This window comes from Dendrobates tinctorius, unplaced genomic scaffold (genome assembly GCF_039654945.1).
Source record: "Dendrobates tinctorius isolate UK_male_01 unplaced genomic scaffold, ASM3965494v1 ptg000166l, whole genome shotgun sequence".
Classification (NCBI taxonomy): domain Eukaryota; kingdom Metazoa; phylum Chordata; class Amphibia; order Anura; family Dendrobatidae; genus Dendrobates; species Dendrobates tinctorius.
Window position 1 is genome coordinate 7,073,575 of NW_027361833.1, and position 19,188 is coordinate 7,092,762.

Genomic DNA, 19,188 nt, shown 5'->3' on the forward strand with positions numbered 1-19,188 from the left:
CTTTTACGGTGGAGCACCGCCCAGGGGTACAGATGGGAAATGCAGATGCCCTGTCCCGAGTGCACTGTTTGGCGGGTGTCATTGCTCGACCGGAGTGGTCTGAGCAGAGGGGGGAGATATGTGAGAATCATGTGGGAATAGTGGATGAGGGCAGGTATATCTCGCCCAGATTCCTTTCCTATGTGGCCTAGTCTGGTCAGTATCACACCTGCTTGCTAATGAATAATGGGAGGTGGATATAAAAGGATGCAAGGTGGTTGTGTGAGTGTCTCAGCCTGGGAACACAGAGAGCCTGTCTGTGTGAGAGACACACGTGAGTGGAAGCAGTGCCCACGGCAACTGTGGTTTGGCTGGACGGGAGAAGCCCGCCAGTTGGTAGTTAGGTTGTACTTTGTTTAGTTAGTGCCGGACAGGCCAGGATTTGTTTTATGTTTTATTTCTTTATGCATTGCTTTCACCATTAATAAACCTGACCCAGAGTCAGTTATACCCGAATCCCAGCTCTACGCCTGAGTTTTATGCTGAACGCACGTGACCTTTGACCCCAGCAAAGGTGATCCCGGAGTGTTTTATCACAATATATATATATATATATATATATATATATATACACATACACTGCTCAAAAAAAAATAAAAGGAACACTTAAACAACAGAATATAAAGCCAAGTAAATCAAACTAATGTGAAATCAAACTGTCCACTTAGGAAGCAACACTGATTGACAATCAATTTCACATGCTGTTCTGCAAATGGAATAGACAACAGATGGAAATTATTGGCAATTAGTAAGACACACTCAATAAAGGAGTGGTTCTGCAGGTGGGGGCCACAGACCACATCTCAGTACCAATGCTTTCTGGCTGATGTTTTGGTCACTTTTGAATGTTGGTTGTGCTTTCACACTTGTGGTAGCATGAGACGGACTTTATAACCCACACAAGTGGGTCAGGCAGCTCATCCAGGATGGCACATCAATACGAGCTGTGGCAAGAAGGTTTGCTGTGTCTGTCAGTGTTGCTTCCTAAGTGGACAGTTTGATTTCACAGAAGTTTGATTTACTTGGAGTTATATTCTGTTGTTTAAGTGTTCCCTTTATTTTTTTTGAGCAATGTATACGTATATACACTCACTGGCCACTTTATTAGGTACACCATGCTAGTAACGGGTTGGACCCCCTTTTGCCTTCAGAACTGCCTCAATTCTTCGTGGCAGAGATTCAACAAGGTGCTGGAAGCATTCCTCAGAGATTTTGGACCATATTGACATGATGGCATCACACAGTTGGCGCAGATTTGTCGGCTGCACATCCCTGATGCGAATCTCCCGTTCCACCACATCCCAAAGATGCTCTATTGGATTGAGATCTGGTGACTGAGGAGGCCATTTGAGTACAGTAAACTCATTGTCATGTTCAAGAAACCAATCTGAGATGATTCGAGCTTTATGACATGGCGCATTATCCTGCTGAAAGTAGCCATCAGATGTTGGGTACATTGTGGTCATAAAGAGATGGACATGGTCAGCAACAATACTCAGGTAGGCTGTGGCGTTGCAACGATGCTCAATTGGTACCAAGGGGCCCAAAGAGTGCCCAGAAAAAATTCCCCACACCATGACACCACCACCACCAGCCTGAACCGTTGATACAAGGCAGGATGGATCCATGCTTTCATGTTGTTTACGCCAAATTCTGACCCTACCATCCGAATGTCGCAGCAGAAATCGAGACTCATCAGACCAGGCAACGTTTTTCCAATCTTCTACTGTCCAATTTCGATGAGCTTGTGCAAATTGTAGCCTCAGTTTCCTGTTCTTAGCTGAGAGGAGTGGTACCCAGTGTGGTCTTCTGCTGCTGTAGCCCATCTGCCTCAAAGTTCGACGCACTGTGCGTTCAGAGATGCTCTTCTGCCTACCTTGGTTGTAACGGGTGGCAATTTGAGTCACTGTTGCCTTTCTATCAGCTCGAACCAGTCTGCCCATTCTCCTCTGACCTCTGGCATCAACATGGCATTTCCGGCCACAGAACTGCCGCTCACTGGATTTTTTTTCTTTTTCGGACCATTCTCTGTAAACCCTAGAGATGGTTGTGCGTGAAAATCCCAGTAGATCAGCAGTTTCTGAAATACTCAGACCAGCCCTTCTGGCACCAACAATCATGCCACGTTCAAAGGCACTCAAATCACCTTTCTTCCCCATACTGATGCTCGGTTTGAACTGCAGGAGATTGTCTTGACCATGTCTACATGCCTAAATGCACTGAGTTGCCGCCATGTGATTGGCTGATTAGAAATTAAGTCTTAACACACAGTTGGACAGGTGTACCTAATAAAGTGGCCAGTGAGTGTATATATACTGTATTTTTTGCTTTATAAGACGCTCCGGATTATAAGACGCACCCCAAATTTTAAGGAGAAAAAAAGAAAAAATGTTTTTGTTTTAATAAAATGGTGGTGCTTCTAATAATCCATGCACTGTCTTATTGCTTACCAGGGGTGGTGGCTGGGGTGCTGCTAGGGGTCTCTGCTGCTGCTTCCAGGGGTCTCTCCTGCTGCCAGGGGTCTCTGCTGCTGACAGGGGTCTTTTCTGCTGCTGCCCGCCGCTGTTGCCCAGGGTGTCTACTGCTGCCCGTCGCCGCTGCCCAGGGTGTCCGAGACCGCCACTGCCTGGGATTTCGGCTGCTGCCCGCCGCCGCTGCCTGGGATGTCCGCTGCTGCGGGGGGGCTCTGTTGACATTTCTTGAAAGACCAGAGCCCCCTGGAAGTTCCATAGTTTCAGCCTGTGTGTGTGGACTCCAGTAAAATGGCCGCCGACGCATGCACAGATGGAGATCTCAGCATGGAGATCTCGGGAGGTGAGATCTCTGCACTGAAATCTCATCTCCCGAGATTTTCGTCTGCACTTGCGCCGCCTCCCGGCGGCCATGTTACTGGAGTCTACCGCACAGGAGGAAAGCACAGCACTGCTGGGTGGGGCTCTGGCCTTTCACGAAATGTCGGCAGAGCCCCCCGCAGCGGCGGACATCACAGGCAGCGGCAGCGGACGCGGACATCTGGGGCAGCAGCAGCGGACATCCCAGGCAGCGGCGGTGGGCTACTTACGGGTAAGCGGTATATCCGCATTGTAAGACGCACCCCCAAAAAAAAGTGCGTCTTACAAAGCGGAAAATACAGTGTATATATACAGTATATATATATATATATATATATATATATATATATTGTAAGGTAGCGCTGGTTACTCTGGTTGGGGATACTCGCTGGGCTGCAGATAAACCAGGTCCGGCACAGGCTTTTCAACACAAACATAGTCCATACGGTTTATTGTGCAGCATAAACCAGTACAGTGTCTGTTAAGCATTCAGTTTTACAGCATACACAGTCTCTTACTGACCCCGGTCAGCATTACTCACGGTTTATCCCTCACGGGTTATCAGGGAAGCGGTCGCACTGGGATCACCGTTCCAGACAGTGCCTTCCTCACTAGGCCATCTACAGTTCCAGATCCACAGCCGGGCAGTAGCTCCCCTACATAGAGCCGTCACAGCGCTACCAGGTCCGGGCCTTTCCATGTGCCCTTCCAGGAAGTTCAGTCCCAGACACTTCCAACACACACAGGCCTTCTGGGACCTTGCACTCTCACCACTCAGGATCAAAACACACCACCCCATGTGACCCGACCTCAGTCACTATATGGTACGTGACCACACCCAAAAGTGAGGTATGGATCACATGGCCATGACCTCACTACAGGTCCTATTACATACAGCCAGACACATACAGGCTTTATCTTGGGCGTTCAGACACACGCCCACATGCATATTCTGAGTAGCATATACAGCACCCCCTAGCTTTAACAGAGGTTACTGCACCACAGTGTATATATCTATTCTTTCTTTTCTATTTTAACCTGTCATTGGGATCCATTATATGTCCATTTTGCAAGCCACCAACAAAATCTCACCAAACGGATGTCACACGGACGCTCAGATGCGAGAAAATCGCATCCTCACATGAAAATCGGATGACAGACGGATCACTGTTCATGAAACATTTGTGCGATTGTGGTCCGTCAAAATCGGACCGATTTTTTAGACGTTGTGTCTGGCTCCAGCCTAATACTTGTGCACACAGTTAACCAAATCCTGCTGACAAATTCCCTTTAAGACTTCCTTAATAATTGATGTGTCCAAAATGCATAAGCATCTCAGATACTGTCTTCATGTTGCAACTAGAAAAGAAATGCACTTATTGCAGGAAGTGCAGGAGGATGTGGCACATTTTGAATATTGCTTTAATGAAAAATGTCATTTCCTACATTTTAATGTAATTTCTCTCCAGACCTCTCTCCTCGCTCCCCCATACAAATGCTCATAGCCAAAAATAGGCATTTCTTTCCTTTTGATGATTCAACTCTGTGTTGCATTAAACCAACTGCACCTCCACCAGGAGTTTCCCCTTTTTGCCAGCAGTCTGTAATAGGTGAACATTATCAATGAAGCCTTTTCAACATGATGTGAAAATCTTACATCGCTAAAAAAAAATGTCCTCAGCAATGTATTTATAAATCTATCATAAACTGTACCACTATTAGGCTATGTACCCACGTTTCAGAAATGTTGCAGAAATTTCCGCAACATTTCTTCCGCACTCCCTTCGCGGGTAAAATGCATCGAATTCCTAGCGATTAGCATCAATTAGAAATAGGATGTTAAAATAACAAAAAGAATAAAAAATATTATTCTCACCTTCCCACGGCCCCCGATCTACTCTGCGGCGCTCCTGGCAACTTCCGGTCCCAGTAATGCTTTGCGTGAAGGACCTGAGATGATGTCACGCTCGAAGATGCCGGGAGCGTGGTGAGAGGCGGGAAAGACTCCGGGGGCCGCTGGAGGGTGAGTATATCACTATTTTTTATTTTTATTCTATTTTTTACAGGATTATAGTACCCAGGGCCTGGAGGATAGTCTCCTCTCCTCCAGACTCTGGGTACCATCTGCACATGATCTTCTCACTTTACCCATGGTGGGCATTCCTATGGGTGCGGAATCGCCGCGATTCGGCAAAAAGATTGGGCATGCTGCGGATTTTTCCGCTATGCGATTCCGCAGCAGAAAAATCCGCAGCATTAGCACAGCATTGCGAAATCCCATCGGATTGCATGAGATGCGGGTTTTTTTGCGGCGATTCCGCAGCAGAAAAACGCCGCGAAAACGCAAAAAAAAGCGATGTGTGCACACAGCCTCAGGGTACATTTACACATGGCAGTTTTGTTGCAGTATGCCACAGATTCATGTTTTAGAATGATGGAACCCAGGCTTCTTGTAATAAAAATGGTATTCTGCTACAACACTATGTGAATCGGCATCTAGACAGGATCCTCTGGCCATTTGTTTCCATTGTAAAATACAGTTTAAGTCTGGGTATTTTTTTCTTGACAGACAGAAAAAGTGGGTAACCTGTATCCTTCCCCATAAGCATTTATTCTAGAAGTGAATAGTGGCCATTATGGGGGCACCATATACCTACAAGCTGACTATCTATTATTGTGTTATATAGAGGCTCAATGGCAAAGATATTACCAAAACAAGTGTCTGAACCGACGCCATCCCATAAAGGTATGTTTATTCTTTTCCCAATCAGGGTTACAATGTTATTTTAAGCACTAGCATATTTATATTTTTTCTTTCTGATAAGTTTTTTCTAAATATTTGCACATGCACTTTATTCTGATACACATCAGACATATAAACACATGGGCCATGCACATAGTGAACAAGTCTGTAGGACAGTGTTCACACCACCACAAGACTGAAACAAAGAAAAACACAGTATAACAAACGTATAAAAATACTCTGCTGTAAAAAAGAAACAGTAAACAGCAAGTGCTAGTAAAAAGATAACAAATCAGGGTATTTGGTTGATACGTTTTTTGCAAAAAGTGTATACTAAGCCGCTCTACCAAACGTCAAGGTTTTTCCCTTATCAGAGCAGTCCCTAACTGATGTATTTAAAACCTGACCATGTGTATGGTACCCATATGAGCAGGATTCAGAAAGGTAATGTCCGATGTGGACACGCTGTGGAAGACGGCTCATATGTATATGGCCTACAAGGGAGGGGTGGAGACCTCCCTAATCTTCAAGACTGTTGGAAGACCATTTCCGGTGACTACCTCTTGAAGCTCATCAAGAGAATGCCAAGAGTGTGCAAAGCAGTAATCAAAGCAGAAGGTGGCTACTTTGAAGAACCTAGAATATAAGACATATTTTCAGTTGTTTCACACTCGTTTGTTAATTATATAATTCCACATGTGTTAATTCAAAGTTTTGATGCCTTCAGAGTGAAATAAAGAAAACTCTTTGAATGAGAAGGTGTGTCCAAACTTTTGGTCTGTACTGTACATCGGTTAGGGACTGCTCTGATGGGTATACCTTGATGTTTGGTAGAGCGGCTTAGTATATATTTTTTGCAAAAAACGTATCAACCAAATACCCTGTTTTATTATCATCGTTTTACTAGCACTTGCTGTTTACTGTTACTTTTTTACAGCAGAGTATTCTCATACTGTGTTTTTCTGTGTTTCAATCTATGTATAGGTTGTATCTATGCACAATGATTGGATTCCTGCACATGGTTAGCAATATTACTTATATTCCACAGATATTATCGGTTTAGTTATTGCACTTGCACTTTACTGATTATTAATTTATCAAATATTTAGTGTTCTTATTCATTGTACATTGTCCTACATTGATTCATTTTTTACACAGACAACATCTATTCCCTTTTTTGCCATCATCATGTGTCTATCATGTGGTACAGTTTTAACCCTGCCATTTTATTCGTATACCAATAAACTGATATATTGTATTATGATTTGCATTGGTTGCCCATTTTCTTTGGAGGTTTCAGTTTCGTATTGGGATTATGCTTTACGTCCATGCACCATCTGGTGGACACAGAATTACAGCATTATTACTTTTCTTTATACTTTTTATATTGCCGTGTTCTTAAAATAAATTGTCCGTTTTGAATTATTATGTGGATTAGGGCCTATAGAGTTGGATCCTCTTGCCATTTGCTTCCATGATGTCGGGATACTGGATAAAAAAATTGGGCAGCTTGTATCCTTCCCAATAAGTGTATGTTCTAGGAGGGAATAATGGGCAGTATGTGACCGCCACACATCTTCATGCCGAGCACCTAGTGTTTTATGACATAGTGGCTTGATGCCAACAGTGCCGCCATGTATAGGGGCCATACACTGTAAAAGCAAAGACCAATTACTTTCTCCAATCATTTCTTCAAAGATTTATTTTTGAAAAACAGCATCACAAAACATTAAACCGAGCAGGAGCATACATGTAGCCGATGCAGCTGCACCGGGCCCTAGCAGGGCAGTAATACTGAGGGCAATCGGGCCTGTTGCTCAGTCAGAGGATGGGGGCGCCCATGGCCAGATTGCCCTCATCAGATGCGACAGGTAGGGGGCACGCTCCGCTGCACGTGGGAGACCATGGAAGCGGAGCTGCAGGAATCCGGCCTCTGTTTCCGACCCGGCTAGTTCTCGCTGACACAGGGGCACGGACTGATGACGTCAGCATGCAGCGCTGCGTCAGAAAGTTCCCGGCAACAAAGAAGCAGCGATGCCTCGGAGGAACGGATGGAGAGACGAGACTGAGAGGGATGGGGGTGTGGGAGAGGGCAATGGTGAGTGTAGCGCTCTGGTCGGTGGGCCCCGTTTCATGGGTTCAGGGAGATCGGGTCCCCACAGGCCTGCATGGAATCCCGTACACACTGTGCGGTTCACTGCTCCAGGCTTCTGAGCGCCCCCGTCTGACAGCAGCTGCCAGCTGAGTAGGATCACAGGACTGGAGGAGTGCCATGTGCGAGGCTGCCAGCCGCGGGAAGCATGCCCATGTCACCAGACAAGCACACTTGTGCCACTCACTCCTCCGGTCACGCGCCCTGTGTGACACTCCTTCTCTGCCAGGACAGGTGGTGCGCGACCCCCACACATGAGACCTGGGCACCCACCCGTGTGAGGAGCCAGGCGTGCACACAGCGGCGGTGACAAGCGGCAGGAAGGTCAGTGACGTCACGCCGCACACCCCCAGCCTGTGATTGGTGCAGCGTGGTCGGCGCCCCGTGACGTCACGGCCGGTGTGGCATGGCTATGTGTGTGCCGGGCCCACCGGGCAGCGTGCAGTAGAGCGGGGAGAGGCCACACACTGCGGAGCATGGCAGCCACCAACAGACTGGTCCTAGGGCCGCTAGTGGGGGCCATTGATCAGGGCACCGGATCCACCCGCTTCTTGGTAAGAGGTCCGGTCCCGTCCATTGTGCACATGTGACACTGGCGGCTATTGCGGGTGTGATGTGCCTGCTGACACGGCTGTGTTATATAGCAGGCTGGGGGGCACAGCTGTCCTGAGACCACCGTCACTTGTGGTAGGTGTCTGGCCGGGGTCCAGAACGGTGAGATAGGAGGAGGGCGATGACTGGAGGAATACTGCTGAGCTGTCTCTTTAATGAGTGACTGCAGTGTAATGCAGGAGACACTGGGCACTGTGTGGTGCTGGTATAGACAGCCCTCCCCGAGGAGGTCCAGACTGGTGAGGGGCTTTTGTTACAAAGGACACACAATAATGTCCCTACAATGAAGGTTATTCCATAGGGTGAAAAAAGACCTACGGCCATCAAGTTCAAGCTTTCTGCACCAATTCTACATTTTGTCACTAAATTAACCCACAATGTTGTGTACTGAAGAAATCGTCCAGCCCTTGTATAAAAGCTGTTATAGTGTCTGCCATTACTACCGCTTGTGGTCGGGTATTCCACACTCTGACTGCTCTAACTGTAAAGAACCCTTTCCTATTTAGCTGGCGGACTCTCCTTTCCTCCACCCCTAGTACTTCTGTACGGTCTTCCATCATTCGTGCCCAATAGATTGTAGCTGTTTATTTTACCTTCGCACCATTTGGATGTTGTCTACAGAGGTTTCCGTATAATTTTTTTTTCTTGTTAATTATTCCGCCTGAGCTGGGGAATGGCAAGGCATGGTGTTTGCTTTCTCTGCGGTCAGCACTGGCCATTCAGCTGGGAGGAGAGTGATGTGGGCAGACTGGGTGCCATTGGTGTCCGGCCTGGGCCTTTTATCAGTGGTGCGCTTACTACGGTGTCTCCACCAGATTAGCCGCACACTGAGGCCAGACGATACGGATGAGACCCAATAACACTAGTCATCTTTTCCTCCTACCATACGAATACAGAAAAACAATATGTGCAAGCAAGGAATAGTTACATATATCTTCTCTTACGTAGTATAATTACAGTGGAAAATCAGATCAACTTGTGTCCTTAGGCTGTGTGGTTTGTTTTTTTTTCTATGTTGTCATACGCTATATAATAGTGTGTGTATATATAATCTTTTTTTCTTCTTTGTGCATTTTCTTGTCTATCCCTATTTAGTTGCTACCATAGTAATGTTTATAAAGTGAGTTTTTTAGGCTAGTAATAATTAAGAAATGACCTCCATAGTATTGAGAAGTTCTTCTGCAGAACGTAGACCATTGTTCCCCCCGGCATACCTACATACATGTGCGTTCAGATTGGCTGGATGTGCTTATTTCTTTCCTTGATATAAGGGAGGTATTTGGTAGGATCTTGCCTTCCTGCAGCATGGAGCATCCACAGCCTTTATACAGAATAACTGAAGGCTCGTGTCCATTTTGATAGGACCTACAGACCATGGTCTAGTGTTTGGGCAGCCTTGTACTGGTCTCTTACCCACTGTGCATATGTAGTCACAAAGTGCTTTGCCAAAAATCACCCCCATCTGCGCACAATTTTTCTGATAGACGGTCAGTGTCATCATTAGATCTTAGTCTCTCTGTAGGCGATCCTTCATGTTCATAAAAATCCTTTTTGAGAACCTATTTCATGAGTAGTAGTAATGGTGGAAAGGTGCACCTGATCTATATTGTTCTTGCACTTCTACACTGTGTTCCTTGGACTTTTGCACTTTCACTGTGGAATCTGAGTATGAATGTAGCATATGAATATTTCCACTCCACAATTAGCTTTAGTTACCGACACTGAGCGTCCGGCGTGCTCGATTAGCGTACCAAGCACTCGAGCATTTCGGTGCTTGATCATTACTAGTAAAGAAGTCTGAAGGTCCTCATGTATTTAAAATAAAGCTTGGCCTTCACACTTCATCACCGGCATTCAAACAATTGGTGAATGTCCGTTTGACCAACCAATGAACTACTTGGTCATAAGCCCCCTATACCTGTCAGACTAATATTGGCCGAGCTCGCAGATATCGACTGTTTTGGCTGACACTTTGTATTGAGGCCTTATAATTGGTGATGAGTGAACATGCTCAGATAAGGTGCTAACCGAGTGACTTCAGCACGCTCGAAAAATGTGCGTTTTTCACCATTCACTTCAATCAAATCCGGAAGAAAATGCCCTTTTATTGCAGCTGCGTTTTTCCTGCCAAGAGCTGCAAAATGGTACAGAAACTTCTGCACCCTCAACACTCAACGTGTGCACACAGCCTTAGGCTAGTTTCACACTAGCGTTTGAGCGCAGCGACGGCCTGCGCACGGCCGCCGCTAAGCCCTGCCCCTGCCGCGCCTCCGCCGGTAACTCCGCCCACCGGCGCATGACGCTGCATGCGCCCTGCATCCCCTATCTTTATCACTGGGGGCGCAGGCCGTGCGCAGTGTGCGTTTGGCGGCGCGTGCGTTCTTTTGACGGTGCGCCGACCTGCGCCAAACGCAACCTGCTGCAGTTTGGTTGCGTCGGCGCACCGTCAAAAAGGCGCATGCGCCGCCAAACGCATACTGCGCACGGCCTGCGCCCCCAGTGATAAAGATAGGGGACGCAGGGCGCATGCAGCGTCATGCGCTGGTGGGCGGAGCTACCGGCGGAGGTGCTGCAGGGGGCGGGGCTTAGCGGCGGCCGCGCGCAGGCCGTCGCTGCGCTCAAACGCTAGTGTGAAACTAGCCTTACACTTATGGTTAGTGGTGGGAAACCATCGCTTTTCCACTGAGAAAGCTGTTTTGCATGGAAATAACTGTGGCCCCTTTTGCGGTTTTTGCTTGTGCTGTGACCCTTTCAGTTTGAGGATATGACAAATACTGTACATACAGATGTGTCTCACAAAATTACAATATCATCAAAAGGTTAATTTATTTCAGTTCTTCAATGCAAAAAGTGAAACACATATATTATATAGAGTCATTACAGACAGAGTGATCTATTTCATGTGTTTATTTCTGTTAATGTTGATGATTATGGTCATTATCTCAGTAAATTAGAATACTTTATAACACCAGCTTGAAAAATGACTTTAAAATCCGAAATGTTGGCCTACTGAGATGTATGTTCAGTAAATGCACTCAGTACTTGGTCGGGGCTCCTTTTGCATCAATTACTGCATCAATGTGAGGTGGCATGGAGGCGATCAGCCTGTGGCACTGCTGAGGGGTTATGGAAGCCCAGGTTGCTTTGATAACAGCCTTCAGCTGTATTTTTGGGTCTGTTGTTTCTCATCTTTCTCTTAATACCCCATAGATTTTCTAAGGTCAGGTGAGTTTGCTGGCCAATCAAGCACAGTGATACTGTTGTTTATAAACCAGGTATTGGTACTTTTGGCAGTGTGGACTGGTGCCAAGTCCTGCTGGAGAAAGAAATTTGCATCTCCAAAAAGCTTGTCAGCAGAGGGAAGCATGAAGTGCTCTAAAATTTCCTGGTAGACGGCTGCACTGACTTTGGTCTTGATAAAACACAGTGGACCAACACCAGCAGATGACATGGCTCCCTAAACTGTCACTGATTGTGGATACATCACACTAGACCGTGAAAATCAAAGTCCCAGAGTCTGGAGGAAGAGTGGAGAGGCACACAATCCAAGCTGCTCTTTTAAGAAAGATCCTCCTCTACCCTATAAGCAGTAATTTTCCCAGTGTGACCCTAGATAAACTCAATATTTTCCAACCACTTATTATTGGACTGTTTTTGGCACATCCATGCCAAGTCTAGGTGCAACATATGGAAGATAAGCCCTATCATAAAAGTGTAAATATGTTGGTAGATTTGGGGACGAGCAGTATATAGAGGGAAAATGGTGTCCTCATGGTGAGGGTTATATTTGGCCAAGTATTCCCGGTCATATCAGTCCCGGCATTACATTCATAACTATTAATAGCCGCATCACATAATATCACTTAGCTTGTATCCTGAAATACTTTAGCCCTGTGCTTCCATCAAAGAATGCAATTTTAAAGGGTATCTATCAGCAGGTTTTTTGATGCCTCATGTGAGATCAGCATGATGTAGGCACAGACCCTAAATCCATTGCTGTCTCACTTAGTTCACTGTTTGCAGTTGTTCTGACAGTCTATCCTAAGCCGTCTATATGGGCATGTAGGTTATACTAAGTGGAATCAAATGATACCTTGATATCTGCGATTCGATGACTTATTCCAGGGAAATCCACATTTTTCTTTAATATGTAAATGTGCTGTTAAGGGCCGGACACAGATCTCCCTGAGAACCTGCCTACAAAGCTTATTTTAACCCCTTAACCCCCAAGGGTGGTTTGCACGTTCATGACCGGGCCAATTTTTACAACTCTGACCACTGTCCCTTTATGAGGTAATAACTCTGAAACGCTTCCATGGATCCCGGTGATTCTGACATTGTTTTCTCGTGACATATTGTACTTCATGTTAGTGGTAAAATTTCATTCAAATAACTTGCGTTTATTTGTGAAAAAAACAGAAATTTGGCCAAAAATTTTAACATTTTGTAATTTTCCAACTTTGAATTTTTATGCCCTTAAATCACAGAGATACGGCACTCAAAAAACTAGTAACATTTCCCACATGTTTACTTTACATCAGCACAATTTTGGAACCAAAATTTTTTTTTGTTAGGAAGTTATAAGGGTTAAAAGTTGACCAGCGATTTCTCATTTTTGCAACACCATTTTATTTTTACGGACCACATCACATTTGAAGCCACTTTGAAGGGGTCTATATGATAGAAAATACCCAAAAGTGACACCATTGTAAAAACTGCACCCCTTAAGGTGCTCAAAACCACATTCAAGAAGTTTATTAACCCTTCAGGTGCGTCACAGGAATTTTTTGAATATTTAAAAAAAAATGAACATTTAACTTTTTTTCACAAAAAAAATACTTCAGGTTCGATTTTTATTTTACCAAGGGTAACAGGAGAAATAGGACCCCAAAAGTTGTTTTGCAATTTGTCCTGAGTAGGCTGATACCCCATATGTGGGGGTAAAACACTGTTTGGGCGCATGGCAGAGCTTGGAAGGGAAGGAGCACCATTTGACTTTTTCAACACAGAATTGGCTGGAATTGAGATCAGACGCCATGTTGCATTTGGAGAGCACCTGATGTGCCCAAACACTGGAAACCCCCCAATTATAACTCCAACTCTAACCCCAACACACCCCTAACTCTAACCCTAGCCCTAACCCCAACACACCCCTAACCCTAATCTCAGCCCTAACTCTAGCCCTAATGGGAAAATGGAAGTAAATACATTTTCTTTTAATTTTATTATTTTTCCCTAACTAAGGGGGTGATAACGGGGGGTTTGATTTACTATTTATGGCGGTTTTTATTTTTGGCAGCTGTCGCACGCTAAAAGACGCTTTTTATTGTAAAAATAGTTTTTGCATCACCACATATTGAGAGCTATAATTTTTCCATATTTTGACCCACCGAGTCATGTGAGGTCTTATTTTTTGCGGGACGAGTTGACGTTTTTATTGGTACCATTTTCGGGCACGTGACATCTTTTGATCGCTTTTTATTCTGATTTTTGGGACGCAGAATGAACAAAAACCAGCGTTTCATGAATTTCTTTTGGGGGGTGCGTTTACGCCGTTCCGCCTGCGGTAAAATTGATAAAGCGGTTTTATTCTTCGGGTCAGTACAGTTACAGCGATACCTCATTTATGTCGTTTTTTATGTTTTGGCGCTTTTGCAATGAAAACAATTTTATATAAATTATTTTTGCATCGCTTTATTCTGCGAACTATAACTTTTTTATTTTTTTGCTGATGCTGTATGATGGCTCGTTTTTTTGTGGGACAAGATGACGTTTTCAGCTGTACTATGGATATTTATATGCGTCTTTTTGATCTCGCGTTATTGCACTTTGTTCGGTATGATAAATCATTATTTTTTACTTCGTTGTTTAATTTTATTTTTTAAGGGTTTCGCTAAAGGGGTTAACTAATGGGACAGTTTTATAGGGCGGGTTGTTACGGACGCGACTATCCCAAATATGTGTACTTTTATTGTTTTGTGTGTTTTTTTTTTTTTTTGTTTCCAAAAAATGAATTTATTAGGGAATATTTTTTTTTAATTTATTTAGCGATTTATTTTTTATTTTTTTAACTTTATTACATTGCCCCAGGGGGGACATAACTGTCATGTGACAGATCGCTGATCTGTCACATCACAGATCACTGTGACATATCAGCAATCTGTCACAGGCACTGCACAAGGCTTCCTCATGCCTGCGCTTTGCAGGCACTGAGGAAGCCAGCTCCTTGCAGGCCCCCGAAGGTCCCCTTGGATTCGGGGACCTGCAGGGATGGAGCCCCCCCGCAGCAGCGCTGTACATTGCGCTGCTGTGGGGGGCTCAGGGAAGCACGGAGGGAGCCCCCTCCCTGCCGATGCTTCCCTTTAACCCGCGGTACACCGCAATCGTGTTTGATTGCGGTGTGCAAGGGGTTAACGTGTCGGGGGCGGTCCGTGATCGCCCATGACACATTGGGCCGGGTGTCAGCTGTGATAATCAGCTGACACCCGGCCGCGATCAACGGCGCTCACCACGTGGGCGCCGCTGATCGCTGTGACGTACTATCCCGTCCCTGGGAATTAAGTCCCAGGGCACATGGACAGGATAGTACGTCACATGGCAGAAAGGGGTTAAGGGAAAAGGGCTAAACCAGGGTGATCCACGTAGAGCAGACTGTCATTCATCACTTGGCAACTCTCCCTTTTCATTTCAAAGAAGCTCCAAGGCAGATTCTCACAGATCTAGGTCCCAACTTAGTTCTGAACAGCTCATTTACATATTAAGAAATTGATTGCAGATATCAAAATATCATTTTATTCGGCTTCCTATGACCTACATGTCTATATGGACGGCTTAAAAGGTTGATCCTACTGATCAACCTCATTCAGTTGAATAAGTTATTTGTCACCGATAATTCGGCAACAAATCAGCTGAATGTGACTGTATGATGTATGCTTCCTATACTATGTGATGGCAAAATAACATAGGAGCTCAGAGATACTTATTGTTTTTTGTTTGCATTGATTCCAGCAGCATTTAGGCAGCTACTTACATGAACATAATGGTTAATTAATTGACGAGTTGTTCCCGGCTGTGACTACCCTTAACAAGTCCCATTTATTATTTAGGGTTTGACTCCCGTTCTCTTCCTGTTCTATTTCTTACATATTATGAGTCAAAAGCTTGTACTTTTTGAAATACCATATTTTTCAGACTACAAGTTACACCGGACCATAAGATGCCCCCCAAATTTAGGAATTTGGAAAATGGGAAAAAAAAAAAATGTTTAATGTGTAAATGGGGGGGTCCACTTTATAGTCTGAATTTAGCTTACTGGGGAGGTTGCAGCGATGGAGCGTTGTCACAGGAGGCAGGGTCACTGCTGCAGGAAGCCAGCGGCAGGAGTGGGGCGATGCTGTGGGCCCTGGGCTGGGAGGTGGGGGTTGTTCTAGCAGTACGAGACAGGTGCCACTGATTTCTCGGAGCTGGGTTTCAGGATGTTGGCGGTGCGACGCATGAGATCTTCGCTCGTTATGTAGCGCTTTCAAAGACAAGTTCAGCTATGCTTTTACATGGCCAGTCCATTCTTCTTGTGTTTTTTTTTTTTTTTTTTTTTTGACCCGTTGAAGCGCTCGAGCAGCGCGAAACGGCCGTTGTCAGCCTTTCTTGCACTCCTTATGTCACTCCCCCGACTTGACATGTTCATGATATGTCAATAAACCAATGAAACTTCCATCTCGATGAGTGCGACCTTTTCTCTATGCATGGATTCCCAGTCCATTCTTCCATTACTGAGAAATTGGCTTTTGAATTGATATGCAAATGAGTCTGAAAAGTTATGGTAGATGTGAAGCCTCTGTCTCTCCAGCTCTATTCCTCACCCAGCACGGCCTCCTCCTGTCTCTCCGCCTCTATGCTGTGTAACTTCAGACAAAGGAGCCGTCAATAAAGCAGGAGGATGAACCTACTAGGCAGAGAATAGAGATAGAGCTGGAGTGACAGAGGCTTCAGATCTTCCGTCTCCTTTGCAAATCAATTCAAACGTTGATATCTCAGTAATAGCAGAACCTGTTGGACTTGTCTTTGAAAAAGCTACATGCACATATAAATAGTTTAGGAGAGGGGGGTGAAATCCTGTTGCCAGATTCCCTTTAAGACCAAATCCCATTAGCCTCAGATGCGCTTGATTTAAGATTTATTTTCTTAATAATTCAAAGGTATTTCTTGCTGTGTGTGCACCAGAAAATCAAATTTACATCAGCCTCGGTCTACAATTACAATTATTATTATTATTTATTTATTGTTATAGCGCCATTTATTCCATGGCGCTTTACAAGTAAGGAGGGGTATACATAAAAACAAGTACAATAATCTTAAGCAATACAAATCATAACTGGTACAGGAGGAGAGAGGACCCTGCCCGCGAGGGCTCACAATCTACAAGGGATGGGTGATAATACAGTAGGCGAGGGTAGAGCTGGTCGTGCAGCGGTTTGGTCGATCGGTGGTTACTGCAGGTTGTAGGCTTGTCGGAAGAAGTGGGTCTTCAGGCTCTTTTTGAAGGTTTTGATGGTAGGTGAGAGTCTGATATGTTGTGGTAGAGAGTTCCAGAGTAGGGGTGATGCGCGAGAGAAATCTTGTATGCGATTGTGGGAAGAGGAGATAAGAGGGAAGTAGAGAAGGAGATCTTGTGAGGATCGGAGGTTGCGTGCAGGAAAGTACCGGGAGACGAGGTCACAGATGTATGGAGGAGACAGGTTGTGGATGGCTTTGTATGTCATGGTTAGAGTTTTGTAATGGAGTCTCTGGGCAATTGGGAGCCAGTGAAGGGATTGACAGAGAGGAGAAGCTGGGGAATAGCAGGGGGACAGGTGGATTAGTCGGGCAGCAGAGTTTAGAATAGATTGGAGGGGTGCGAGAGTGTTTGAGGGGAGGCCACAGAGCAGGAGGTTGCAGTAGTCAAGGCGAGAGATGATGAGGGCATGGACTAGGGTTTTTGCAGATTCTTGGGTGAGGAATGAACGGATTCGTGAAATATTTTTGAGTTGAAGTCGGCAGGAACAATTACAATACTTACAATTACAATACTCTCTGGTGTAAATAAATTGTAGTAAATTTGTCCTGCTCTGTGACCTTGCCCCTTCTGCCTAGTCCCATCCACACTTTATGTACGTTCCCCACTGAGTCAAATAGTAGAACACAATATGTCTCGGAGTCCAGGGTCTCTGATATTGACTGTTGCCCTCAGGATATCATCGGACACCTTACAGATCCACGTGAATGGTGTGATGTCTTTCTGCATCTTATCGTGCTTATTGAAGCGCTTCATGATTTGTCTGAGTAAATGTTTTGTTAAACACCTGTTATGCACGCGGCATTGACTCTAATACATGGCTCATTTGCTCCATCCACGATGTACTGCACTGAGCAGACAGAAGGTTGCTGTCCAATGCTGAAGGTCAAGTAGCTCTCGGAGAAACTGAGTGAAAGTAATGCAGGCAAAATACTGTTTCCTACACTGGCAGCTTATACATCGTCAGGTTACTGATGTTTGGGGTAAAGAGCAGGATAGATTATATACTGTTCCAGCTCATTAGACCTATATAACAGTGTTGCAATCGTTTTACAATGCGCTGCCCTTTGCCCTAAATTTAAAGGAATGAATGACAGATCTAAATCTTTCTAGTATCTGACTATTTGTTGTGTAAACTGCTTATGTATTTTTATTTTTTTGTCGTTAACTGTATTTATTACTGTTTTTCTGAACATTTAGATTTTAGTTGTATGTAATTGTGTCTATAATATTACAGTTTCTGTAATTTGAATGTTGGATGACAGCTCTTCTACAGAGCAGGGCCGACATCAGCACCCGGGCAAGTGCCGGGGCCTCGAGCAGGTGGAGGGCCCCCCATTATGCTCAGGGCCCCAGTACTTGAAATACTTACCTTTCCCCGTTCCTCTGATGCTGTCTCTTCCGACTGTGACGTTTCAGGTCAGATGACGCGAGTAATGGAGCCCATTATATATTATGCATGGAACAATATATGGGGCCCATCATATACTTGAGCATTATATGGTGCCCATTCTGCATGGAGTATTATATGAGGCCCACTATATATGGGGCCCATTATTCTGTATGGAGCAATATACAGAGTTTATTGTACTGTGAAGCAGCATATGGGGCTTATTATTCTGTATGGAGCAATATATGGGGCTCATTATACTGTATGGAGCAATATATGGGGCTAATTATATTGTATGGAGCAATATATAGGTCTCATTATTCTGTATGGAGCACTATGTGGGGTTTATTATTCTGTATGGAGCAATATATGGGGCTCTTTATTCTGTATGGAGCACTATATGGTGCCCATAGCACTGTATAGAGAACTGTGCTGTCCGGTTTCTGAGCTACTGTAGACTTTACACTAGATATCACTCATGTAATGTAAGAAGTGAAATCTTTGACATTGTATTATACCTATATTTCTCTGCTGTATCTGTGCATCATGAATTGTGGTATGTGTTAAAGGGACCCCCGAGACTCTTTAGCCTCGGGGCCCACGAAAATGTGGAGCTGGCCTTTCTACAGAGGGTTTTGTTTCCCTATATTACTTCTATGGGCATTTAAACATGTGGCTTTACTGTCACTTGGCATTAATCTGCATGTATCACATTTTGCAGAAGCATGCCATGAACTCCCCAGTTTTTGTTTGGGGCCCATAGGAAGTGAATTTCGACTTTTTCTTCTATTATTTGTTGTTGTGTTTTTTTTGTTTTTTGTTTTTTTTTGTTACATAAGCAGATGAAAGCATAGTCCAAAAAATGTGATC

At 44.7% G+C, this 19,188-nt stretch overlaps 2 protein-coding genes across 6 annotated transcripts in view; one reads left to right on the forward strand and one right to left on the reverse strand.

Annotated features, from left to right (window-relative positions):
- TASL (TLR adaptor interacting with endolysosomal SLC15A4) overlaps positions 1–3,717 on the reverse strand; it is a 28,652-nt gene extending 24,935 nt beyond the window's left edge. The window contains exon 1 of the mRNA XM_073550635.1: positions 3,412–3,717. The gene's annotated coding sequence lies outside the window, so the exon portion shown is untranslated. The remainder of the gene's footprint in view (positions 1–3,411) is intronic.
- A 3,865-nt stretch (positions 3,718–7,582) lies between these two features.
- The window catches only part of GK (glycerol kinase), an 88,628-nt gene continuing 77,022 nt past the window's right edge, over positions 7,583–19,188 (forward strand). For 3 of the 5 annotated variants that reach the window (XM_073550672.1, XM_073550676.1, XM_073550673.1), the window contains exon 1: positions 7,583–7,711. In XM_073550672.1, the coding sequence (XP_073406773.1) occupies positions 7,604–7,711 (108 nt within the window). In that variant the 5' untranslated portion in view covers positions 7,583–7,603. Of the gene's footprint in view, positions 7,712–8,127; positions 8,320–19,188 lie in introns of those variants that run through there. The other 2 variants (XM_073550674.1, XM_073550675.1) reach the window with 2 other exon arrangements.